We start from the raw sequence: 26620 nt of genomic DNA, 5'->3' as shown, positions 1-26620 counted from the left end.
CGGGGGCCCATATCCAGTTCTCTCCTGATGCTGTAAGCAAGCCCCGGCCCTTTGGCCCAAGTTCTGGGCCTATTTTGGAAGGCTTGAGCACCAGTAACGCCAGTCTGCCCTCGCAGGAGTGAATAATGCCAAAGGGAAATCCAGAGAACAGACACTGCCTGAATCTGTGCTGCTCTCTCCTGAGCCTGCTCCCTGCCCCTGCTGAGTTACTGACGCCCAAGCTGAGCTTAAGGGAGAGTAGCTGAAGAGCCTCCTTCCTGCCTCTGCTCAGGGGTCAGGGAAGTGTGGCAAGGGAACTCCATAGACACACAGAGCTCCTCCGGTTCGATGGACTGGGGATGGATAATAAGGCAATCTGGGACCACAGGCACACTATGGTACCAGGCCCTCCATGGCTGTATCCCCAGAACCCTGTGCCCTGGCCCAGCCCCGGCTGGGAGTAGAGGTGGCAGGGGGGCCTCCACTCCCAGAGAGGCAAGAGAAGCGGTATGGAGCCCCGTTGTCTCCACCAAGAGCAGCGGGGTAGGCTGTGGGGGCATTCCGGACATACTTCAGCAGCCCGGTGAAACTAGTTAGATATGTGGGCTAGGCCAGCTGCATTCTATTCCTCCTGTTACATCCAGCCCTCTGCCAAATCAGGTTTGGTGGGTTGCCCTGGAGCAAAAGGTCTTGGAGATAGCCCCCTTTTGAGAAACAAGGGGCAGTTTCCCCACTCCAAGCAATTGTCGTAGACTCTCTGCAGACTCAGGCAGACATCACTGCGTTGGTTACACTTGGGCCATGTTTTCAAGCTTTTTTTTCCAACCACAAAGGCTAGAAATTCATTTTGTTTTTTTTTTTCTGAATGTTTAAATTCTGATGTAATCACATGACTCCAGGAGCTGGGCCTCTCCACACAGGCCTTAATCCAGCACTGCCTTATGCCCATCACTGGCTCAACCACTATTAACCATATGTTTGTTTTCCTTGCAGGAAATGGCTACATTGAAGGCAAGGAGCTGGAAAACTTCTTCCAGGAGCTGGAAAGTGCTAGGAAGGGTGCTGGAGTGGTAAGAAAAATACATTTCCTTTCCTCTTCCTGCTGTTCTTCCTCCTCTTCTTTGTTCCCTCCTTTCCTGTTCTTCTCCTGACCTGAGTCTCCTGCACAGCTCAGTGTTGCCTCATTCCCTATGAGGGTTGCAACGAAGAGCCATTCTCAGGGAGCTGGAATCTCTGCCCATCACCTGCAAGTTTTAGGGGCCATGCCCAGTAGTGACAAGCAAATTTCAAAAGGACTCAGGGGCTTGGGTCTGACCTGAGATTGGCGTGGGGTCCCAGTCCTGGCTCCAAACAGCTCTGGATGTTGGAAAAGTCTGGTTCTGAACTCCGTATCTCAGGCCTACTTCTAGGGTACCTAAAATCCCAGTGTGGGTGCCAAGCTAAACCTCTTGATGATGATTGGTCCTGACTCTTCAAAGTCAGCAGGATTTGGCTAGGAATCAATATGTGCCTTACCAATTTATACTTGGGCAAGTATTTCCATGTAATGAGAAGTTAGGGTATTTCCCCCATATGTTCACATTATTACACAGTTGGGTTTAAAAAAACTATGGCCTCTCTGTAAACACTGGAAACATCTGCTGCAAATATGCGTTTGTAGGCTGCACGATCTGTGTTGCCAACTCCCGTGACTTTATTGTGTCTTGCAATATTTGATGTTTTACCTAAAGCCCCAGCTACTGGAGTCGAGTGATTACATGAGAACGTGTTGCAGCCCCGGTGCCCCAGCTACAAGGAGGGGTTGTGTGTGACAGGTTCTGTAGGTGGTGTACTCCCCTTTGCGTCACTTTTGACCCCGCTGGCCCAGCATAGAGCTAGCAGCGCAGTGCTGCAAGGAGCAGGGCGGTCGCTCACGCTTCTGCGTCACCACTGATGTTAAGGCCCCAGCAGCTCGCAGGGCCATATTGCAGTTGACATTGGAAATTCAGGTCATGGCTGCTTGTGGTTAGTAAAGAACAGTTTTAAAATGGTCGATACGAACGCGTTTCTAGCCCTCAGGCTTTGCAAAGAGCAGCTTGAGAACGTGACACGAGGACAACCTTAAGCTTCCAATATCAGCAGGCAAATAAAAATCACCCCCAATGGGTTATTTTTTCCAAAAACTCGTGATTTCTAAGCCAGTCTCCTGATTTTGGGGGGGGCGGACTTGTGATTTTTAAGCATCTGGGGTGGGTTCAGGCGCCAGTCCTCGCTGGCTAAGGACCAGGCTGAAATCCATTCACGCCTCAGCCAGCTGAGAGAGCCGCTGCTGAGCAACTCAGGGTATTTGCTATTTTCAGACCCTAGCTACCAGCTCTGCAGTGTGAGTCCAGTCTCTGCTAGTCCAAACTGGACCCTGAAGCCACTTGTCCCGCGTGACAGCACAGAGCCCTGCCACCAAGCCAGCTCTTATCTCCTTCCTTATGAAACTTTTATTCTAGCCCTAACATCCACAGATGGGTTTTGGGAAGGGGTGTGTGGAAGGGGTAATCCCTAAAGAGCCTCATTTATTCCTCTCATTTTCTGCTCCCCTCCTCCCCAATATCACCCTCGTATTCTGGGTCATGGTGCCGTCTCTCTGGCCAAGGCAAGCCAGAGACGAGCTTTCCCTACAACACAGCCCCCTTTCTCACACCAGTGTGAGACTGAACTAGGCTTGCCCGCTGCCATGTGATCATCAGGCTGGCACAGGTGGCACTGAGCCTGGCAGCCTGCTGGCAGATGTCTGTGCAATATTCATTGGAGCATATGCAAGGCTGCAGATGGAACTGACAGCATAAATTATGGAATCACTGCAAACACGATCTCCACTTCTTCCAAACAGCCTTGGAGAGCAGGGCCTCACTGCCTCGGAGGGGCTGTGGCATAACCAGACTGCTGCTTTGACTGTTCTTTCCTTCTGGGGCTGTGCTCCCTTTACAGGGGGTTGGATGTAAGCGCTGAGAGGGCAGCAAACTAGCTCCACTTTGTGCTGCTGTCCCCTCCACACACAGTTTGGGGTCCCCATCAGCCAAGGTTTGCTCACTCAGGCCAAGCCATTTGACATGGCGTGAGTGCAGACACCTATTGTGTGCCTGTTCCTTAGCGGATCCATTGCCCATCATCCCCTGCTGACCAAACACTGCTCAGCCCCAATCATTACACTGCCCCCTGCTGGCCAATCAAAACCCCTTGCCTAACCTAGGCCTCCTTGGGTTTAGCCCAGGTGGCCTTTCCTACTGCTTTGGCTGTGCAAAGGCCAGAAGGTAAAAAGGCATGGCAAACCCAAGCTGCTTTAAAGAGGGACCCACCCATCCGATTATTCGCATATGGAAGAACTGGCCCCAAACAAAAGTCAATACAATTTTAATAGTACCTGGCATTTGAGGATCTCCAGCCACTGTGTGTATGGAGGTTAATTAAGCTGTACAGCGATCCTAAGAGAGAAATAGGATTAGCCCCATTTTTAACAATAGGGAAAATGAGGCACAAGGAAGGTGAAGAGACTTGGTTAAGGCCACAGAGCAAGTCAGTGGCTGAATCAGGAACAGTATTCAGGAGCACTAGCACCTAGTTCCCGCTCCTCTAACCACTGGACTGCACTTCCTCTACCGAGCAGTTTTTTAGCATCTAATTTGGTCTCTTCTAATGGCTGAGACACTCTAGCAACAAAAAGAAAAGGAGGACTTGTGGCACCTTAGAGACTAACCAATTTATTTGAGCATAAGCTTTCGTGAGCTACAGCTCACTTTAGTCTCTAAGGTGCCACAAGTACTCCTTTTATTTTTGCGAATACAGACTAACACGGCTGTTACTCTGAAATCTAGCAACAAAGCCTCATAACTCGTGATCTTTTCTCTTGTTTTCAGAGAGTAAATGACAAGCCAACTAAGGCAGAGGGTTCTGAAAAGAGGGTGACCATTAAACTTCAATCTGCTGCTTGGGGAAAGGCTGGGTTATTGTTTTCCAGCTCCTATGACTTGCAATCTGAGTAGAGCTGGATGTGGGTAGTTTGATTGTCTTTCTCCCCTGGTACACACAATATTCTGCTTGCCCATGTCATAAGTGTCTCCAGTATCTAGCCCTCCAGGCTTGGTCTCAGCCCCAAGGTGATGTTTGTTTAGGAAAGTTTCTGCAAAATCTACTTTGCCATTTTTGGGTCATTAACAACATTGCCAACCCCGCAAAAATCACAGGCCAGCGCCCCCCCGCCCAATCACAAAAATAATAGATCTGGGGTCTTTATATTTGTCGTTGGAGCCTTTAGGGGCGTCACATTTTCCAGCTTTTCTCCACACACCCAAGGGCTCAAATCCTACTTTTTTTTAAATGCAAGCTGCAATTCTCCTATTATCACATGACTCCAGGAGCTGGGGCTTGACGAGAAAACACCAAACAGTGTGAGCCTCACAATAAATCACAAGAGTTGGCAATGTTGAGTTAACGTTGGAGTCAACAGGAGCTTTAGACAGAGTCGCCTTAGCAAAAGTTATATTAATAAAACCTGACCCTGCAACCTCTCCCCGCCCAGAGGATCCCCAATGCCATTAAAAGGACTGCTCTGGGTAGTGAGTGTTACGCTCACTAGTAAGGGTTTGCAGCCTTTACAGAGTAATCTGTAAAGCTGGCTGTCATAACCATACAGCTAAGGGTAGCCTAGAATTCCTCCTTACCTGTGAGGAGTGAAGTAGTTCAAATAACCTGGTTGGCACCTGACCAAAAGGACCAATGGGGAAAGAAGATACTTTCAAATCTTGGGGGGAAGGCTTTTGTTTTTTGTGTGTTCTCTTGGGAAGCAGAGAAACATCAGGTCAGAAAACTCCTTCTCCTATAAACCATCCTAAAAGTCCCTCATATTACAAAAATTGTAAGTAAAAGCCAGGCAAGGTGTGTTAGATTATCTTTTGTTTTTTGCTTGTGAATTTTTCCTTTGCTGGAGGGAGGTTTATTCCTGTTTTTCGTAACTTTGAAACTAAGCCAAGATGAAGTTCTGCTGTGTTTTTGAATCTTTTGTTACCCTGTAAAGTTATTTTCCATCCTGATTTTACAGAGGTGATTTTTATTTTTAAATAAAATCCTTCTTTTAAGAACCTGACTGATTTCTCTATTGTCCTAAGACCCAGGGGTTTGGGTCTGTGATCACTTTGTAACCAATTGGTTGGGATATTATTCTCAAGCCTCCCCAGGGAAGGGGGTGAAGGGGTTTGGGGGGATAGGAACTCCAAGTAGTCCTTTCCCTGATTCTTTGTTAAATCACTTGGTGGTGGCAGCGGACTGTCCAAGGGCAAAGAATTTGTGCCTTGGGAAAGTTTTAACCTAAACTGGTAGAAATAAGCTTAGGGGGTCTTTCATCCAGGTCCCCATATCTGAACTGCCTAGAGTTCAGAGTGGGGAGGGAACCCTGACACTGGCATTAGCTGGCCAGGGATACATGGGCAGCTCCCTTTCCTGGTTTGATGTGAGGCTGGGTTGTTACTCACCTCAAACTCATTGAGATTAATGTTCCCTGCAAGCTGCCAGTCTGCTCTCTTGGATTAGATGGGAGCACGCTTGGGGTTAAGGCACTGACCTCAGTGCAGCAAATCTGATTCAGATCCTAGCTCTGCCCTTGCTGCCCTGAGTCTCCCTCAGTCTCACTGTGCCTCAGCTTCTTAGCCGGGAATGAGACTAATTCTTCTTGTCTAGTTACATTGTAAACTCTTCCAGGCAGGGTCTGTCTGTCTGTGTGTGTGTGTACAGTGCCTAGCGCAATGGGGCGCATAGGCACAATTGTAATAATCATTTAACCCAAATGCGTTGAGGTAGGATATTCCGTTGGCTCTCCTGCCTTGGGCTAAGAGAGAAAGGGACTCCTTGCTGATGTACTGGCTTGTTCGACGTCCAAGCAGTGTCCTTCCCATTTGCTGTTCTCTCTCATTATTTCATGGCTCGAAGCCAATGCACTGACCAGACACAGTGCGGGAGGCACAGAGGCCCTGCTGGAGTGCAAGAGGGACAACCTTCTCGCTTTGTTCACAGGACTCTAAGAATGGCAACTTTGCAGAGAAGATGAAGGAGTTCATGCAGAAGTATGACAAGAACGCAGATGGCAGAATTGAAATGGCAGAGGTGAGTGGTGCTCGGGCCAGCATCGCACCCGCAAGCTGCTCTCATCAATACTACTATGCTCAGGGGGAAATCCTGGCCCCCTGAAGTCAGTGAGAGACTTGTCATTGGCTTCATTGGGACCAGGATGTCCCACCGATGCTGGGGGATTAGATCCTAGCATGGACACATGGATCCTCTTGCACTCCAGAGGTGGGGAGTGTGAATCTTGCCACATGTTGCATTAGGCTGCCTTGTCAAAGTAGCCTCAGGGAGTCAGGTGTCCAGATCCCATTGGATTTCCATGAGATCTGAGCACCTGATTCCCTTAGGCACCTTTGAAAATGCAGCTCCCCGCCCCACCCCAGCTCACCTCTGCCTCCTCCCATGAGCACGCCTTCCCTGCTTCTCCTCCCAGCACTTGCCGCCACGAAACAGCTGTTTCACGGCGTAACAGGCTGTGGGAGGGAGCGGGGAGTAGCGGGAACGTGGCGTGCTCAGGGGAGGAGGCACGGAAGAGGTGGGGATTTGGGGAAGGAGTCCAATAGGGGCAGGGAGGGGGCGGAGTTGGGGTAGGGACTTTGGGGAAGGGGTTGGAATGGGGGGAAGGGCAGAGGTGGAGTTGGGGTGAGGGCAGGGGAGCATGAGCACCCACCGGCACCAGGAGAAGTTGGCACCTATGCAAAAGGGACAAGTGCAGAGTTCTCCACTTAGGACAGAAGAATCCCATGCACTGCTACAGACTAGGGACCGAGTGGCTAGGTGGCAGTTCTGCAGAAAAGGACCTAGGGGTTATGGTGGACAAGAAGCTGGATATGAGTCAACAGTATGTCATTGTTGCCAAGAAGGACAATGGCATTTTGGGATGTATAAGTACGGGCATTGCCAGCAGATCGAGGGACGTGATCGTTCCCCTCTATTTGACATTGGTGAGGCCTCATCTGGAGTACTGTGTCCAGTTTTGGGCCCCATGCTACAAGAAGGATGTGGAAAAACTGGGAAGAGTCCAGCGGAGGGCAACAGAAATTATTAGGGGGCTGGAACACATGATTTATGAGGAGAGGCTGAGGGAACTGGGATTGTTTAGTCTGCAGAAGAGAAGAATGAGGGGGGATTGGATAGCTGCTTTCAACTACCTGAAAGGGGGTTCCAAAGAGGATGGATCTAGACTGTTCTCAGTGGTACTAGATGGCAGAACAAGGAGTAATGGTCTCAAGTAGCAGTGGGGGAGGTTTAGGTTGGATATTAGGTAAAACTTTTTCACTAGGAGGGTGGTGAAGCACTGGAATGGGTTGCCTAGGGCGGTGATGGAATCTCTTTCATTAGAGGTTTTTAAGATCAGTCTTGACAAAGCCCTGGCTGGGATGATTTAGTTGGGGATCGGTCCTGCTTTGAGCAGGGGGTTGGACTAGATGACCTCCTGAGGTCCCTTCCAACCCTAATATTCTATGAATCCACTAGCCATGGGAGAAACATCTTCTGAACCCCTGGCAACTAATGTGGCTGCCTTTTGTCCTGATGCACGAGTGGATGCTCATTATGGATTGTTATCCCAGCTAGTGTAACAGCTGCTGATGTTCTCACTATTCATATACATGTTTAAGTCCTCCTTCTATCCCACTAACATATTGTGGCAGGGAGTTCCACTGGCTAACTATGCATTGCATAAAACAGAATTTCCCTGTAGAAGTTGTTGATTTACATTTCATTGTCTGCCCCTTTGCTCCCAAGTTATGAGATTGGATAAATGGGAACCCTCCTCTCTCCCAGTAATTATTTTATATTCCCCCTCATTCATCTCCTCTCTAAAGGAAAGCATCTTAATCTTTTTAATTTATCTTCATATAGTCTCTACAGGCTTCTAATCATTTCTGCTGCCTTTTCCTGGACCATTTCTATTTCTGCTCTATCAGAGGGACAAGAACTGAACCCAGGAGGCCTGGTTCTCACTGCTGCAGGAAATTATTAAATCCAAGAGCTTAGTGGGATGTAGAAAAGGATTAGACATTGATAGGAACAATAAAAATGGCGTAGCTAGAATAAGGTTTGAGAAGGGCTATAAACTCTTACATCAACTGTCAGGTCAAAGATGAAGCTGATCTTTCAGGGCCAGTGGTATAAACTCATACCTGGGATGAGGTATGAGAGTTGTATCTATTTTGCATGATTGTTGAAATATGAGAGAGAACTGTGTGGCATATTTTTTAATGAGGCAGTAGTCCCAGACTACGGTCTGCAGAGCTCTTCATGGTGACAAGTGGGGAGTTGGCTGGTCCCGTGGATTTGGCTTCTCCGTGTTTCCAGCTGCTGCGCTGCATTAAAATAAGATAGAAATACCTGGGCAGGCAATATTAGTGCTGAGTGTAAGTGTGATCTGCACTCTGGGTAGTAAGGAATCTCAATCTGTTGCCCTGTAGTGGCTGATCTACATAATAGCAGGCTCTTACACTGATCATCATAATCCCCATTTGACAGATGGGGAAACAGAGGCACAACGCAGCAAAGTGACTTGCGCAACGTCACCCACCAGGCCAGTGACAGAGCTGGGAATATAACCAAGGTCTCCTGATTCCCAGTTCAGTGCTCTGTCTGCTAGACCACACTGCGTCCCATAAAAGGTGTACGAGTCTGCGAATGCGGACTTCTCTAGCTCAAGTGGTGGAAGCTCATTGCAAGTGGGGGGAATGGTCCCACTATTGTGAGGGCCTTTCCTGGCTTCTGCACTACCCCAGTGGAATCAGATAGCGAAAAGACCTGAGTCCTCACTCCCACTTCCTTTACCCAGAAACCTGCCTGACCTTAAGGACAGTTCTTTCACGCTCCCATGTGGCAGAGAGCTTGTTACCCCCAATAAAGCTGGGCCCAGGATTCCTGGGAGGTTTAACCCTAGTCTTGTCATGGTCACTTAGGCCAAGGGGTAGGGGTATTCTCTCTGCACCAGCCACAGCCCTAGCCCACTGATCATTACTCATACTAAACTAAATACAATTTACTAAACAGCAACTAAGAAAAATGGAAAAGGTTAAAGGAACAAGAAACCCCCCCCCACCCGGGCCTGGGGGCACCACACACAGCCGGCTCTGAGCCTAGCAATGTGTCCCCTCGCTGGGCCCTCTCCCATAGCCCCCTTGCTCTCCCCAGCCGCTCACCACTCTCTTCTCCGGTGTTGCTCGTGGCATAACAGATGCCTGCTATCCCAGCTCAGCCCTGGCTCCTGTCGGCACGCCTGGTCTGCACTGCACCAGGTCCAGCTCTGCCTCCAGCTCAGCTCAGGCTGCTGCTCTCCTTAGCTCTGCCCTACTGTGACCCAGGCAGCTCCACCTCACAGGGAGGACAGAGCCCCAGGCTCCTGACTCCCTCACCTGCCTTTTCAACTGGGTGGATTCGGAGTGTTGGCCTCTCCCCATTGGCCCCGGGGACTGACAGTCTCTCGATCCTGATTTCTCTTTGGCCCTTCCCCTTTCTTTCGATAGTGGGTGGGAGCCGACCAAAACCCCACTAAGTTTCAGTGGGGGGCCAGCCCCCCACTTCCATTCTGCTTTCTGCTCAGTAGGTCCTAGATTCGAATCCCATGACTGCCCCACGTACGTGGCTACACAAGCCGTTACTGTGGTTGCCCCAGGGCAGCTGTTCAGCAGGAGAGTTAGGTGCACACAGTGATGAATGGGAGAGAAGATGGTGGTAGAGAGACGCTCCCTGTTATGGTGTGGTCCACACCAGGGCTGGCCTTGCCAGGAGGTGAACTGAGGCGGCCGCCTCAGGTGCCAGACTCTGGGGGGGGAAAAATGGCGCCACAAGGACCCAGAGTGTAGAAAATGGTGTCTGCTGCTGGTGCATCTGTATTCGCTCTGCTCGAGACACACAGAGATGGGGGAGTGCTGGGCTGGAGGGAGGAGGGCACAAGAGACAGAACAGGCAGGCAGGAGAAAAGGGGAGCGGGAATAACAGAAAGCAGCAGGAGCTGCAGGGAGAGAGAGGAGGAGGAGCCTCTTATGTACCTCTCTAGCCCCCCAGGAGCCTGGACTGATTAACCCCAGCTTCTCAGGGAGCTTCCTGTGTCCTGCTGCTTCCCTGAACCCACTTGAGGAGAACAGGCCGTCAACTGGAGTAGTAGGAGCCAGTTAGGCCCTAAGACGCTGATCTCTTCCCTCACTCAGGCCCTGCTACCAGCCTGCTTATTTCTCCCCTTCAACTGAGTGTTGAGAGCCACTCTAGCATAGAACAGCAGCCATGAGTGAAAGAAGAAAACGCCCCTCTGGGGCAGCATTCAGAAAAAGAAAGAAAGCAAAGGAAGCTTTTCTATCTAAGCAGGAAGGAGTTCTCCTGAGATACGTAGACACAAATGTTCACGGTGAGCCTTCCGGCCCCAGTGAGGATGTGAGTGGTGAGGAGATGCCTGATCTTCCAGGCAGAGTGCAGGTGACCTGGCAGCTGCTGTAGCATCCATATCTCCATCTCAAGTGGATGTAACCATGCACAGTCCTGAAGAAAAGTGCAGATCAGAAGAGTGTGGTGGAGGCACAAGAAACAACTGCTGCTGAGTTTAGTTCCTTGAGTCCAGAGGATCCAGGACTGTGGACCCGCTTGAGCAGAAGCCTAAGGGACTTCCTTGTACTGCGCAGGCCACAGCAAGTGGAAAACTTCATGTTCCCCAAAGACAATGAAAATAGAAGTTTCCATCCAACACGTTACTGGCGTGAAATCCCCAATGGTGAGAAAGTGGAGAGGCCATGGCTTATGTACTCAAAACCCAGGATGCTACATACTGGTTTTGTTGCAAACTCTTCCAGTCTAATCTTCCAGCCACATTGGGTTCTACAGGAACCAAAGGACTGGAAAAATCTGACTAGAAATCTGGCATGCCATGAGAAGGCAGCAAATCACCAGAGAGCATTCCACAGGTGGAAAGAGCTGGAGATGAGACTAAGGTTAAAGGCCACCATGGATGATCAGCATCAAGAGAAGATTGCGTCAGAGTCTCTTTACTGGCAAAATGTTCTGAAAAGGCTCATTGCCATTGTGACAATGCTTGCGACCCAAAACCTAGCCCTGCATGGCACTGCAGATCAGCTGTATGTGCCAAACAATGGAAACTTCCTTAAAACTGTGGAGCTGGTGGCTCAGTTTGATGCTGTTCTCCAGGAGCATCTAAGAAGAGTCACCACCCAAGTCGTGGCACACACCCCACTACCTTGGAAAAACCATTCAAAATGAGACCATACAGTTACTGGCAACAAAAGTCAAACAGAAGATTGTGGCAGATCTGAAGTCAGCACGATATTACTCTGTTGTTCTGGACGGCACACCTGACATCAGCCATACAGAACAAATGACTTTAATGGTGCGTTTTGTAACAACAACAGAACCTAGTGAAAATGTCCCTGCAACGGTGACTGTCAGAGCATTTTCTAGAATTTATTGACATTGAGGATGCTACCGGAGCGGGTATGACAAATGTGCTTCTTAAAAAGCTGCAAGATACGGGAATTGCGATAGCTGACATGAGAGGTCAGGGCTACGATAATGGTGCCGACGTGAGAGGAAAGAACAGGAGTGCAGACACGGATCCGAGAGTTAAACCCTTGAGCTTTTTTTGTCCCATGCAGTTCTCATTCATTGAACTTGGTGGTCAGTGATGCAGCATCAGCTTCTAGAGAACATCTGGGAACATCCTCCCTGACACTGAAACCACTGAGTGCCACACAATGGGAAAGTCGAGTGGAGGCGATAAAGCCTATCAAACACCAAATTGGGAAGATAGATGATGCCATAGTTGCCATTATGGAGGCTAATGCTATGACAGGAACTGTTCGTGGGAGAACAGTGGCAGAGGGAAATGGAATCACCAGAAACATACATAACTTCACATTTCTGTGTGGCTTAGTGTTGTGGCATGACATACTGTTTGAAATAAATGTTGTAAGCAAGAGACTTCAAGGTGTTGACCTTGAGCAATGGAACAACTGGACAAAGCAAAGTCATACCTACAGTCTTACCGGTCAGATGGGAGATTTCAAAACGTTCTGAAGAGTGCACAGAAGTTGGCAGAGGAACTTCACACTGAAGCTATTTTCCCCACCCATTCAAGAGTCACCGAAGATGACATTTTGATTACAAGGCACGGGATAATCCCATAGGAAACCTGTGACAAAGTTCCTCCTCTGCCTTGGTGGGTCCTGTGCTTATTGGCAGATTTTCTCGCCTCAGAGGTTCACAGCAGCCCTCAGTTTGGCCACTTTTGTGGCTCAAATCTGCCGTTCACTCAGTTAGCCTCATCACTGGCTAGCCTGGGGAAAAGGAAGAACAATCCCTGCAGTCTCTGCTGATCCACTTAGTGGATTGGGAACAGGCCGGAGACCTTCCCCTCTGGTGGAATCCACAATCATTTTCAACTCCTCCGGTATCAAGTAGGGAGTTGGAGGGAACCCGGGCCCGCCCTCTACTCCAGGTTCCAGCCCAGGGCCCTGTGGATTGCAGCTGTCTACAGTGGCTCCTGGAACAGCTGACTGACAGCTACAAGTCCCTGGGCTACTTCCCCATGGCCTCCTCCCAGCACCTTCTTTATTCTCACCACAGGACCTTCCTCCTGGTGATGCTTGTACTTCTCAGTCTTCCAGTAGTACGCCTTCTCTCTCAGCTTCTTGTGCCTTTTGCTCCCAGCTCCTCACTCACACTCCTCACTACCTGGAGTGAGAGCCTTTTTAAACCCAGGTCCCCTGATTAGCCTGCCTTAATTGATTCTAGCAGCTTCTTGATTGGCTGCAGGTGTTCTAATCAGCCTGTCTGCCTTAATTGTTTACAGAAAGTTCCTGATTATACTGGAACCTTCCCTGTTCCAAAACAGCCATTTATAAGACCAGAGAGCGGAGGTTGGCTCATGAGGCGTCCTGCGATTGCGAGGCCGTTTTCCGGCTCTCAGTACATTCACGTATCCGGGCGGAGTTCCTCTGGGCAACGTCCACCGACTCCCTTGACACCTTCGAGGAGCGGTGGGCGCTGTCCGGGGTTCTCTGCTCGGTGACCCCGTCCGGTTCTCTCCGTCTGACCCTCTGATTGAGGGAAAGAGCGAGAGCCGCCAGTCACAGCCGTTAGTTGCTGTGAATACCATCGTTATTGTTTTCTAGGAGGGGTCCTATAATACATGGGTGTACCCCCCCTCCCTCCCAACCACCCACCCCGCAGCCGTGCCCATTTTGTTGGGCACTCTCAGGAGAGGGAGGGTCGGTGACCCTGGGCGCGGCACTAGGTACCTCGAGAGGGTGGAAGACCACGAGTGTCGAGGAAGCCCCCCCGCTCTAGGCCACCAGGTAACTCAGGAGGGTGGAAGACCACGAGTGCCGAGGAAGCCCCCCCGCTCTGGGCACGGGCTAACCTGAACACCTCTCCCTCCTGAAAGCTGTTGTGTTATACCTCTTGATTGCGTTGTTTTGTTACTAAGTTTTTTTTTCTCCTTTTGTATTCTCTGTAATTGTTACAAATAAATTTCCTTTCTGTTTAAAAAAAAGAAAAAAAAAAACCTTCCCTGTTCCCTTACCCAGAGAAAAGGGACCTCCTTCGCTTGCTGCTACGCTATCTGCTTTCCATTCTCTCCTAAAGCCCCCTGGCCTGGATTTTCTTACTTTTTGACCCTGCTTAGTTCCCCCCCCCCACCCGCCCCGACCGGGCCAGACACTTTTTCTTCATTTTGTTTTGGTTTTTTTGCTGTTTTTTTGCTGCCGTTCAAGTGCTGGTCGGTTGCCAGCTTGCTGCCACGGCCCCCCCCCCCACGCCTGCTCTCGGACACCGCTTTTGCCCCAGCTGAAATCCCCGGAGGAGGGGGGGAGGACTGCCGACCCGCTACCCGGAGGAGGGGAGTGGAAGCCCCCAGACCCAGCCGTTTTGCTGTTATTTCTAAACCCGTACCGAGCTAGGAAGATTCTTCTTATCTCTGCAACATTCTTGGCCTGCTGAAAGCCTCATTACAAAGCCAGAAGAGAAGATAGCCGACAGAAAAAATCACCCAGGGAAGCTACGAACCATCGTGGAGGGGGCTGTAAGACTGAATAACTTTTGAATTGTACTCTCGTGTGGGGGGAGTTTGACTGTGTTTTAATTGCATTTGTGGGGGCACAGGGGGTGTAGCATGGAGCTGCCCCCCGATCCATCGGCCCCCCCCAACACTACTATGACCGTCATGGCCCCCCCCACCATCTGTCCCTGCTGGCAACTTGCCATTTGCCTTTGGATTCAGCTGTTTGCTTTGAATTTTGCCGCTCAGACCAAACACAACAGCCGACCAAATGAGACTCTTTGGACAAACGTGTGTGGGTCCATGTCCCCCTCCTCCCCCCCGGACTGTTTACCCCACAGATTGCCCCTATTACCGGACCCCAACTCCTGTTTTCCTCCCCCATCCAGTCCGACCCATTTGGCACCCCCCCCCCGCCTGCAGCCCAGCAGGGAGGAGCGGTTAATCTGCTTCCCCCTCCCCCCTCCTCCTTCTGGTGTCTCCCTGTCTCTCCCTGTTCACAATGGCGGGGAATGAGATGGGAGAGGCCCCTCTAACAACCTCAGTTGCCTCTCCCCCACCTACCCCCCTGCCCAACCTCCCAGCCCTCCCCCCCACCACTGCTGTCAAAACATCTGCCACCGCCCCCGCTGGGGCATGGGCAGCCAGAGGCACCCGGGCGATTACTGCCGCTGCAACGTCCACCGCCCCCCCAGATTCTAGGAAACCCCCCCAGTTGGCCGGAAAGGCCAGGGTGTGAAGAAAGGAAAAGGCCCCGCTAAAACCACCAGGCCCTCCATGGCAGGGGCTGCCCCCACCACTGTGGCCTCGTCATCAACCATGGCGTCCCTCCCCGCTGTTCCCTCCACCAGCTCTGCGAGCGTCCCTCCCCCGGCCCCCAGGACGTATGCCCGGGCGGTGGCACCCCCCCCGCCTGCCGCCTCGTCATCTCGCCCGCCCACCGCCTCCGTTACCATCAATAGCGGCCGGGGCCCCTTTCCCACCATGACCAGGAAGCACGGTGTCCATTGCCTCCTGGTGCCCACCTCGCCCCACGTGGAGACATACGTGCAGGCATTGGCGAGGGTGGTAGGACCCACGGCTATCGTGGCGGCCTCCAAAATATATAGGAAGGTCGTCTTTTTCTTAGCATCGGAGGCTGCCGCCCAGGAGGCGGTGGAGAATGGCCTGGCGGTGGGGGGGGTGTTTGTCCCCCAGGAGCCACTAGGGGACCTGGGCGTTCGCCTAGTCCTCACCTCCGTCCCTCCCTTTCTACCCAATGCCGCCCTGTTACCCGCTCTCTCCACCCTGGGGAAACTCGTTTCTGTCATCAGCCCTCTCCCGCTGGGCTGCAAAGACCCCGCCCTCCGTCACGTCCTCTCGTTCCGCCGGCAGGTGCAGCTTCTACCGCTGCCGCCGGTGCGTGACGGAGAGGCGCTCGAGGGGTCCTTCCTAGTCCCCTATCAGGGAGCCCACTATTGGGTCTTTTACTCCACGGGAGAAGCCCGGTGCTACCTCTGCCGATCAGCAGGGCCTGTCCGAAGAGACTGCCCTTTGACCCAGCGGGGAGGGGCACCCGAGACCCGGCAGGACGTCGGCTCCGTCGTTGCCGACGCCCCTGGCCGCCCGGCACCTGAAACCAACCCTCCTCCTACTCGACCCACTGCTGCTCCTGCCCGGGCCCAAGAGACACCTCCCCTACAACGCCCAGACGAGCAAGGGAGTCCCAGAGGGTGGGTGCTATCAACAATCCAGCAGAGCCTATGGAGGAGGGTGCAGCAAAGATATTACCGGGTATAGGAGAGGGCCCGCCCCAAGGAGAACCCCCCGCCCCCCATGCTGCCTCACCGTTACCCCCCCGAACCCCTGAACCATCACCTCTGCCCCCCGACACGACCCCTGCTAACCAACCCCCAGACGACGCTATGGAGGGCTGGACCCTAGTTCAGGGGAAGCGAGGCAAGCGGAAGGCTCGAGCTCCGCTGCACCCATCCGATGCGGAGGCCCCCCGGAAGACCAGGAAGGGAGGCACTGATACTGAGCCTTCCACTGTGCTCACGAGTCAGATCCATCCGCTGGTGTCGGGAGGGCAAGATAGAATGGCATTGGAAGGTAGAATCTCCCCTCCACGGGAGATCCTTCCCTCCGAGATCCCTGAGGAAGCCCCTTCTACCCGGATATCACCCGAACCCCCCACGAACCCCGAAGCAACCGTATTTATACACACTCACGCTTCACACCCTTCACGCCCACACCCTGGTGTCCCGCCCCGATACAAAGTGGCGGGACCTCCTGCCACCTTTGGAGGGTGAGCAACCTCAGTGGGTCAGCCTGTATTCCACCTTGGTCCCGAGGCCCATTGGGGATATTAGTTGGCGGCTCCTTCACGGAGCTGTGAGCATGGGTGTGTTTTTGACACGGTTCACCCCCATCCCGGATACTTGCCCTTTTTGCAATGTGAGGGAAACCCTGGCACACGTATATTTAGAGTGTGCCAGATTGCAGCCCCTTTTCTGGCTCCTCACGAATATTTTATTACGTTTTTGGCTACACTTCTCCCCTCACCTTTTTATCTACACACTCCCCATCCGTGGCCCCCCAAAATCGCGAGATCTCCTGGTTAACCTCCTCCTGGCACTAGCTAAAACAGCCATTTATAAAACCAGAGAGGGGAGGTTGGCTAATGAAGTGTCCTGCGATTGTAGGGCCGTTTTCCGATCCTCAGTACATTCACGTATCCGGGCAGAGTTCCTCTGGGCGGCGTCCACCAACTCTCTTGACACCTTTGAGGAGCGGTGGGCGCTGTCCGAGGTTCTCTGCTCGGTGACGCCATCCGGTTCCCTCCGCCTGACCCCTTGATTGAGGGGAAGAGCGAGAGACCCCAACCCCAGCCGTTGCCGCTGTGGATACCATCATCATTGTCACCTAGGAGGGGTCCTATAACACGTGGGTGTACTCCTCCCCACCCCAAACCGCCCACCCCGCAGCTGTGCCCATCTTCTCGGGCACTCTCAGGAGAGGAATAATCAGTGACACTGGGCATGGCACTAGGTAACTCAAGGGGTTGGAAGACCACGAGTGTCGAGGAAGCCCCCCCGCTCTGGGCCCAGGCTAGCCTGAACACTTCTCCCTCCTGAAGGCTGCTGTGTTATATCTTCTGTTTGCTCTTGTTTTGTTGCATAGTTTTGCTTTATCCTCTTTGGTGATTCTTTGTAAGTGTTACACAAATAAAATTCTTTTCTGCTTCAACAACAACAACAACAAAAAATACCCCTCCTGTAGCCCTCTGGCCTGGAGGGAGAGGGCTGCTTCTGCTCGGCCCTGGGCTCTCTCTGCTGCTACTGCTCCAGCTGCTTCCCAGGCTGGGCCAGATACCATCCCCCTTCTCTGCTACCTGGTTGCTGCCCGGCTGCGGGACCCCCCACCTTGGGTGCTGCTACTGCTCCAACTGCAGCCCCTTGGGGGGGGCCTGCTCCCCAGAAGGGGGGCGTGAGGGACCCCAGCCCCAGCTGTTGCTGTTGTGGACACCACCACCACCTGAGGGGTCCTTTCTGCCAACCCGGACCATCACCTGGAGTTCCTGGAGCTGCTGCTGCGGAGTCTGCTGCCTGGAGCTGCTGCAGCCCCGAGGAGGAGAAGAAGGGGACCATCTACCAGTGGGGGAGCACCTGGAGACTCTGCAGACCACCGTGGAGGGGCCTTTGGAACTGAGTAACTTTCGAACTGTGCTCTTGTGGCGGGGGTCTTGACTGTGTTTGCAGGGACACAGGGGTGTGGCGTGGAGCTGCCCCCCCGATCCATCTGTGTCATCCCCCCCCCCCCCCAGCCCCTACCACCGCTGCCCCCTCCACCTCCCCCACTGGCTGTTTACCATCTGCCTCAGCTCCTGCCTCTGGACTCAGCTGCTTGCTTGGCTTCCCACGCCCCGATTCCACCCTTCGGGCCAGAAGCAGCAGCCAGCCCCACTGACTCTGTGCAAGCGCACGTGGGTGCCCCCCCCGGACTGCCCACCCCACAGCTTTTCCCCTTGCCACCTGCCCCATTTGCCCCTTGCAGCTTTTGCTTCCCTTTAGCCCCAGCCCCCCCTTACTAGCTTCAGTTTGTTTGCCTGCCCCGCCCGTTTTCCCTCCTCAGCCTTTGTTTGTTTGCCCTGCCCCAGCCTCTGAAGCTAGCCCCTTGGTTTCCCTGCCCTAACTCCAGCCTGCTCAGCCCCTTGCTCCGTGCGCCCATGCCCCCTCCCGTGCACTTGTGCCACTCCCCATTTTAGCTTAAACCCTCTTCACTGCACCCCCAATGCTGTTGTATCCCCCCTCCCCCAGTGCAGCTAGAGGAGCCAGAATTCCACCCCACGTCGGCGACTGACCCCTAACCCCTGATTGTCCCCCCATCCAGCCCACCCTCTTTGGCGCCCTCCTCCCCTGCCTGCCTCCTTTGGAGGGTGAGGAGCCCCAGTGGGCCAGCCTATATTCCACTTTGGTCCCGAGGCCCACCGTGGATATCAGTTGGCGGCTCCTTCACGGAGCCGTGAGCATGGGCATGTACTTGGCGCGGTTCACCCCGTCCCGGATACTTGCCCCTTTTGTGGCGTGAGGGAAACCTGGCACACATATATTTGGAGTGTGCCAGGCTGCAGCCCTATTCTGGCTCCTCACAAATATTTTGTTATGTTTTTGGTTGCACTTTTCCCCTCACCTTCTTATTTATGCACTCCCTATCCGTGGCCCCACAAAGTCACGGGATCTCCTGGTCAACCTCCTCCTGGCCCTAGCTAAAATGGCCATCTATAAAACCAGAGTGAGGTGGTTGGCCGATGGAGTCTCCTGTGACTGTAGGGCCTATTTCTGATCCTCCGTCCGTTCACGTATCCGGGCAGAGTTCCTCTGGGCGGTGTCCACTGACTCCCTTGACGCCTTTGAGGAGCTGTGGGCGCTGTCTGGGGTTCTCTGCTCGGTGTCCCCATCCGGTTCCCTGTGTTTGACCCTTTGACCAGTCTCCTGTCCCTGTTATTTCATTAGTTGTCCCTGGGATTTATTTGGTGTCCAGGTCCTGTGGATCCCCCTCTTTGGCTGTGGGGGGGGATCCTTTAGCATCCGGATCCCAATAGGATTACTCTCCTGTAGCCATCTGGCCCGACCCTGTCACAGACCCCAAACAACAATTCAAAGTTGAATTCTTTAACCAGGTGCTAGATTATGCAATACAGTCAGCTGAAGAACATGTCATGCAGCTCAAAACTCCTCGCTATACCTGAAGAAGACCTACAGCAGCAATGCAGGGCACTAGAGACACATGATGACATGCGCAATATTGATGCTAGTGATTTAGGTGATGAACTGAAAGTCCTTTCAAGATACATTTCAGCAGGATCAACTCCAAAGGCTGTTCTGGAATATATGTGCACAAATAAGATGACCACCCTCTTTCCAAATGCTTTTGTTGCTCTGTGCATACTTCTAACACTTCCTGTAACAGTTGCCAGTGGAGAACGCAGCTTCTCCAAGCTGAAGTTAAGAAAAACACATCTACGCTCCACAATGACACAGGAGAGGCTGATCGGCCTTGCAACCATCTCAACAGAGCATGAGCTGGCCCAGACTGTGGACCTTCAGGAAGCAGTTCAAATCTTTGCAACCAAGAAGGCACGGAAAGCTCCACTTTGATTATTCAAAAAGATTAAAATGCCAGACAAGAAAAGTTACATTTGCTGTTCCGGCATTAGAAAGTGAAGTGTTACTTAAAATTTTTGAACAAGGCATTTTAAGTTGTTAGTTCTCCTTTATCGGGGTCAGTAGCAGAGCAGCACCATGAAAGGAGTAGAACAGGAAGAAGGAAGAATTGAGACCTTTCAAAGTTTTGGCCCAACCGAGGGGGCATGGGGACATCATTTGAGCTCCCCGCCTCAGGTGCCAAAATGTTGTGGGCCGGCCCTGGTCCACACACTGTGACGATGTTGGCAACTCCCTGTGCTGTAGGAGGCTAGGCACCAAGGAAGGGATGTCCCTTTAAAATAAGGGCAGCATGTCCAGCTGGCTGCTTCCCTAGAGGTGGATTCGCTCTTCTGTACTCTGCCCTCCCTTCCTGTGAGTGATGAGGCACTAGCTCCCAGAGGATGTATTTCAGTCTCTACCTTCTGTTCTCTGCCTCTCCTCACATTCCCTTCCCCACTTTGCCATCAGTGATTCTGACTCGCCTGTCCTCATCCCTTTCCCCACCCTTGTGCCTTGTGCATTTTTGCCTCCCACCCGCTTCCTCCCTGTGACCATCAAGGAGGCACTGTTGTGTCAGCACGGATCCTGCTAGCCTGACGCACACTGACTAGTACCATTAACTACTCGTGGACCAAAATGCTACTCCGCATGAGTCAGGCCCCAGGCCTGGGCCTTGCGTTTGAGCCAGCACATGCAGAGGGGACCAGTAATATGTAATTGGCCTGACTCTGTCATATCCCAACATGCTTCGCACTGTGCGTCCTGATGACCATACCAACGAATTACCAGTATTCATGTAACTGCATCTCATGTACAGTTGCTCATGGGCACAGCAGAAGCCAAGCAGGGCTTAGGATGGCAGCAATTCAGCTGAAGCCAGTCACATCCATAATGGGTGGGATTTGCATGAATCCACTGTTGGTTTGCAGAACCAGACTTCATTTCTCTTTCCGAGGGGAGGACTCTGACTGGGGGGCAGGGATACTGTATAGACCATCCGATGAAGTGAGCTGTTGCTCACGAAAGCTTATGCTCAAATAAATTGGTTAGTCTCTAAGGTGCCACAAGTCCTCCTGTTCTTTTTGTACATACCATGGGCAGTGGGGGCTATAAGATCTTTTGCTCCGCAGTCTACATCCTTGTAGCTTTATAGTATCTGAGAACTTGTCAGGACAAAGTCCTCCCTATTGAAGTCAGTGGAGTGACACCGGATCTAAATTTTCCCTACCTGCAGAGGGAATGAAATTGCTCTAGTGAGTTGCTGTCATGACAAAGCCAGCTATATAGCCAGGATGTTCTCAGTGGCTAGGACATGGTTCCTTTCAGCTGTTACCGCTAAATGAAAAAATCAAGGAAGCCAGTCACTGTCTCCTGAAGGTCTGTTGCCCGCTCTCTCGATTTACCAGGAAGCTCCACTTTATTATTTTCCTAATAAAAAGGGGGCTCCTGCCAATCTGAGCTTCTAAAGAAATCTTCTGTCCAGCTGCTCGCTTGCCCAGGCCTTATTAAAAGTTGTCCAGCCCTTTGATTAAGACAATGACGCTATCTTGGGAGAAATGACTCAAAGTTAAGACAGCTGTGAAAAGGGCACCGAAAGGCAGACAGACAAGGAGAACTGAATTGACTGAAAAAACAGAGGACCCTCACAAAGTTTAGGTCTCAGTTTTATCTATGGTCCTTTCAAATTATTAATCTTCTTTGGAACAATTCTCTTTGGTCCTAACTGCCTTGATCTTCAAATGTAAGGTTTTGTTAAAAAGTTCCCAACCTCATTGCTAATGTTTTCATGGGTTTTCCTTTAAAAATGTCACTAAAAATAGTTTTTTATCTGGATGTAAACAGTTCCCTCCTGTGCTTGAAACCCAAACAGTTTCTGTCTAAAACTGACTAGGAGTGCACATGTGAACTTGTCTAGCTTCCAGTCCAAATGGAAAAAAAGCTCAAATTGTAAACAGTGTCAATGATGAAAATGGATTTTTTAGGATTCTTTTGCATTCAGTAATCCTAGGTGGTGTCAATAGTACACATAAGGACTTTTTTTGCCCCACTTTTAAATTCTCCTTTTCTTGATCACCAAAAATTAAAGTGTAAAACAGTCACTTTTAAAAAAGCTTTAGGTAGAACAAAGTGTTTAGTAAAAGGAATGAGGAGGACTTGTGGCACCTTAGCGACTAACAAATTTATTAGCCATAGAAAGTGTTTCGTGTGACTAGCCTCCCCCAGTTCGTTCTGTGGCAGCACTTTACTGCCTAACACGATTCTGAGAGCTGGGCTCAGCATCATCAAGGATGCAGGTGCAACAAACAAGGAAGTAAAAAAGAGCCACAATACTTTCAAACTCCCTTATTAATGCATGGAGAAAGTGTGTTGCATTACACTGTAACAAACCTCATTCTTAGCTGTCAGCAGAATTTAAGGCCAGGACCTTAACACAAAAGCACAGACCTCAATCACTGAAGCTAATAGTTTAACTCTGTTAGCTGGTAGCGGCAGTAGGCTGTTATTCCCTAGTGGACTAGCCATTAGAGAGGAATGTAACATGCACTCTGCTAATGTGTTTCATCAGGAAGAGACGCTAGGGAATTATTGCAAACAATGGAGATGGGACTTGTTATGCTCTTTCCATGCAGAAAGAGCGACCATATTATTATGTGTCTCCTCTGCAACATGCTGCATTGACTCTCCCTCACAAAATGGCAGTGGCCTGTGAAAGCAGCAAGAATTACAAAGATGCAGTAAGAAGGAACACAATCCTATTCTGTCACCGTCTACACGCACCAGTGGGATGGGCCAAGGATTCTGTGTATGTTGTGTGACTAACCTTCTACTCTGCTCACTGATGGCTTTGCTGTCCCTCTCCCGCCCCCAGCTGGCTCAGATCCTGCCCACAGAGGAGAACTTCCTGTTGTGTTTCAGACAGCATGTTGGATCCAGCTTGGAATTCATGGAGGTGAGTAGAGAGCAGATTTTTATTATTATTATTCTAACAGAACCAGCTCCTGAAGCCATCCTTAGGCTAAATTTCCACTGACATCAAAAGCTGAATAAGGAATTCAGACTGTAATTTCTTTAATTCTGATGAGTTAGGTAGAATGTTTCTCCTGCATGTTAGGAGGCTGGGGGTGGGGGGAGAATGAGGCAGTCAGGCAGAGCCGGGGAAATATACTTGAACTATTACCAGGGGAATGCATTGTCTAACAAAAAAAAAAGGAGGACTTGTGGCACCTTAGAGACTAACAAATTTATTTGAACATAAGCTTTTGTGAGCTACAGCTCACTTCATCGGATGCATTCAGTGGAAAATACAGTGGGGAGATTTATATACACAGAGAACATGAAACAATGGGTGTTACCATACACACTGTAACAAGAGTGATCAGGTAAGGTGAGCTATTACCAGCAGGAGAGCGGGGCGGGGGGGTGGACCTTTTGTAGTGATAATCAAGGTGGGCCATTTCCAGCAGTTGACAAGAACGTCTGAGGAACAGTTGCGGGCTGGGGGGGGGAATAAACAGGGGGAAATAGTTTTACTTTGTGTAATGACACATCCACTCCCAGTCTTTATTCAAGCCTAAGTTATTTGTATCCAGTTTGCAAATGAATTCCAATTCAGCAGTCTCTCGTTGGAGTCTGTTTTTGAAGGTTTTTTTGTTGAAAAATTGCCACTTTTAGGTCTGTAATGGAGTGACCAAAGAGATGGAAGTGTTCTCCAACTGGTTTTTGAATGTTATAATTCTTGACGTCTGATTTGTGTCCATTTATTCTTTTACGTAGAGACTGTCCAGTTTGGCCAGTGTACATGGCAGAGGGGCATTGCTGGCACATGATGGCATATATCACATTGGTAGATGTGCAGGTGAACGAGCCTCTGATAGTGTGGCAGATGTGATTAGGCCCTATGATGGTGTCCCCTGAATAGATATGTGGACACAGTTGGCAATGGGCTTTGTTGCAAGGATAGGTTCCTGGGTTAGTGGTTCTGTTGTGTGGTGTGTGGTTGCTGGTGAGTATTTGCTTCAGGTTGGAGGCCTGTCTGTAAGCAAGGACTGGCCTGTCTCCCAAGATCTGTGAGAGTGATGGGTCGTCCTTCAGGATAGGTTGTAGATCCTTGATGATGCGTTGGAGAGGTTTTAGTTGGGGGCTGAAGGTGATGGCTAGTGGTGGTCTGTTATTTTCTTTGTTGGGCCTGTCCTGTAGTAGGTGACTTCTGGGTACTCTTCTGGCTCTGTCAATTTGTTTCTTCACTTCAGCAGGTGAGTATTGTAGTTGTAAGAATGCTTGATAGAGATCTTGTAGGTGTTTGTCTCTGTCTGAGGGGTTGGAGCAAATGCGGTTGTATCATAGAGCTTGGCTGTAGATAATGGATCGTATGGTGTGATCTGGATGAAAGCTGGAGGCATGTAGGTAGGAATAGCGGTCAGCAGGTTTCCGGTATAGGGTGGTGTTTATGTGACCATCGCTTATTAGCACGGTAGTGTCCAGGAAATGGATCTCTTGTGTGGACTGGTCCAGGCTGAGGTTGATGGTGGGATGGAAATTGTTGAAATCCTGGTGGAATTCCTCAAGGGCTTCTTTTCCATGGGTCCAGATGATGAAGATGTCATCAATGTAATGCAAGTAGAGTAGGGGCATTAGGGGATGAGAGCTGAGGAAGCGTTGTTCTAAGTCAGCCATAAAAATGTTGGCATACTGTGTAACAAGCTATTCCTAATGAATACAGCCTGGCGAAATCCTCGGCCATACTCTCTAGGTGAGTGGTTTCTCTGTCTAGCAGCCATGCTGGCTTCCTCTGAATGTTTTTACCTGGAGGAGAGACAGCTACATGCCAGCTGTAATTCTATCCTCCCACTGAAGGCAAGCTATAGCTATGGATACAACAGGCCAAACCTTGAGGCCATTCAAGTGCAGGGACATTTTGCCATAGACTTCAGTGGGAGCAGCATTTAGCTCTACACATCCACACAGTAGTTTTGTCCTTTTTGTTGCTTGTATTAAGCAGTTCAGGATCGGGGCCATATTGAGTGAGGTGCTGTACAAACAGACAGACAGGACCTGCCACAAAGAGCCTACAGCATAATTCTGGTGTCATATTGCACTTTGTTAAGGGGACAGGTATTCTGCAAGTACCTGGGCTAGTCAGATAGTTCATGACAAGCACAAAGTGGACTGTGGGAACATCCCTGCTCCCTCATCCCAGAGTGATAGGTTGGCTGGTTTCTAACCCCCAAGTCCCAATGACTAAGGCGCACCTTCAATCTAGGAGCTTCACTGATCAGACCTGCACAACACTGGCATCCATGAACACTCACTAATCCCAAAGGACTGGCCCAGCTCACACTGTAAAACCTGGGATGGAGTTTTTGGGCAGGAGCTCTCTTTTTTGATCACTCCCAAGTCCTAGCCAGGAATCTGGACTTGACACCCAGGTGCTGCTCATTAGTGGGATGTGTTTCCTTGTGGAAGGGGAGGAGGACTTCCCTTGTGTTGTGCTGTTGAAATTCACTTTGCCAGAGAATGTTCTAAATTGCCAGGTGCTTTAAATCAGTTCTTTAGCCTCTTTCAAGAATGTGAAGAGGAGGGGAAGAGCAAGGAGATAGATCTGGGCTGCGGGAGGTGATTAATGTCCAGAGGCACAGCTGTTGATGGCTGCTGTGCTATTGGAGGTGTGGTCCAAACACGCGAGTGAGGTGCAGAAGCCTTGTCATCATCAAGGGTCTTACGTCACTTCTCAGAAGAGTAAGGAAGTTAGTCCCTGTGACTTGCCCAAATTGCAGGTTAGATATTTATATTCTGCCTCCGTACATTTCACTCCCAGTGTTATTTGGATGGTCTCCTCTTTGCTTTCTGTCCTAAACCGTGTAGTGTTACTTTGTGCCCTCGAACAGCGGCTGTGTTCCACACAGAAGTGACAGCATTTTCGAGGAGGGTAAAATGACCTTTATCTCCTTTATCTACTTCAGAGGGACATTTCTGGGTGTAAGTAGTTAATATTTGAAAAGTTCTTTAAGAGGAGAGGATAAAAGACCCTCTCAAATTATAAAGTGATATGGCATCTCTGTCTAACAGATTCCAAAGTTCTTCATAAATATGATATGTACATGAAAATTTTCACCAGCTAGTGAAATGTAGCCGCTGTTTAGCCACGCACAGCAACACTATGCAAGAGTGTAAAACAATTATGGGAAAATGAGTACAACATGCAAATGTGATGCCATTCGATGAAACAGGAGCCTACCTATTGCCATTTAATAGACAAGTGGATTTATTGCTTAATAAGCACATTCAATTAAATATTAAATTCAGCCCACTCCACCCATATCGAGTATAATAATGAGCATGAACTCTTGACATTGTTTTCACCTGAGTACACCCAGCTCTGGTAAACCAATTCCCCTCATGACAAAAACCAGTCTCTTCAGAAAACGCAAGAGACCAATGAGGAGCTGGGCTCTCCTCATGCCAGATGGTGATGGAAATCTACAGTAGGCAGTAGAAAAGCACTTAGGGAGACCTCTTCTGACATACCGTGTGGGGGATACAAGGTAGTGTCTTCACAGGAAGCAGGAAAATACTTTGATCAACCAACTCCTCAGAGAGAGACTGTAAACAGACTCCTGATCTATAGGGCCTGACTTCAACTGGGGACTCAGGTGTCATGGTAAAGGATGCTGTGTTAGACCTGAGATAGACAGAAACTTACAATAAATGCGAACCAAGTGTGGGGAAAAATGCACATTTCTACTGCCCTTCCCTCCCTCTTTGTCACCTCTGTTGTTCATGGGGAACAGTCTGTCTCCTCCACGGCTACAGAACAGGTTCACACTCAGTGAGCCAAACTCCTTAA

The 26620-nt window shown here is 50.5% G+C and overlaps 1 protein-coding gene across 2 annotated transcripts in view; it reads left to right on the top strand.

The window, feature by feature from the left end:
• CALB2 (calbindin 2) overlaps positions 1-26620 on the top strand; it is a 73847-nt gene that overhangs the window by 35037 nt on the left and 12190 nt on the right. Inside the window, exons 2-4 of one of the 2 annotated variants that reach the window (XM_073307152.2) lie at positions 973-1049; positions 6016-6105; positions 22646-22726. In XM_073307152.2, the coding sequence (XP_073163253.1) occupies positions 973-1049; positions 6016-6105; positions 22646-22726 (248 nt within the window). The remainder of the gene's footprint in view (positions 1-972; positions 1050-6015; positions 6106-22645; positions 22727-26620) is intronic. The other variant, XM_073307153.2, reaches the window with a different exon arrangement.

This window comes from Lepidochelys kempii, chromosome 12, assembly GCF_965140285.1.
Source record: "Lepidochelys kempii isolate rLepKem1 chromosome 12, rLepKem1.hap1, whole genome shotgun sequence".
Lineage (NCBI taxonomy): Eukaryota > Metazoa > Chordata > Testudines > Cheloniidae > Lepidochelys > Lepidochelys kempii.
Note: the sequence above shows the minus strand (reverse complement) of the source record. Positions and strands in the feature narration are given on the sequence as shown.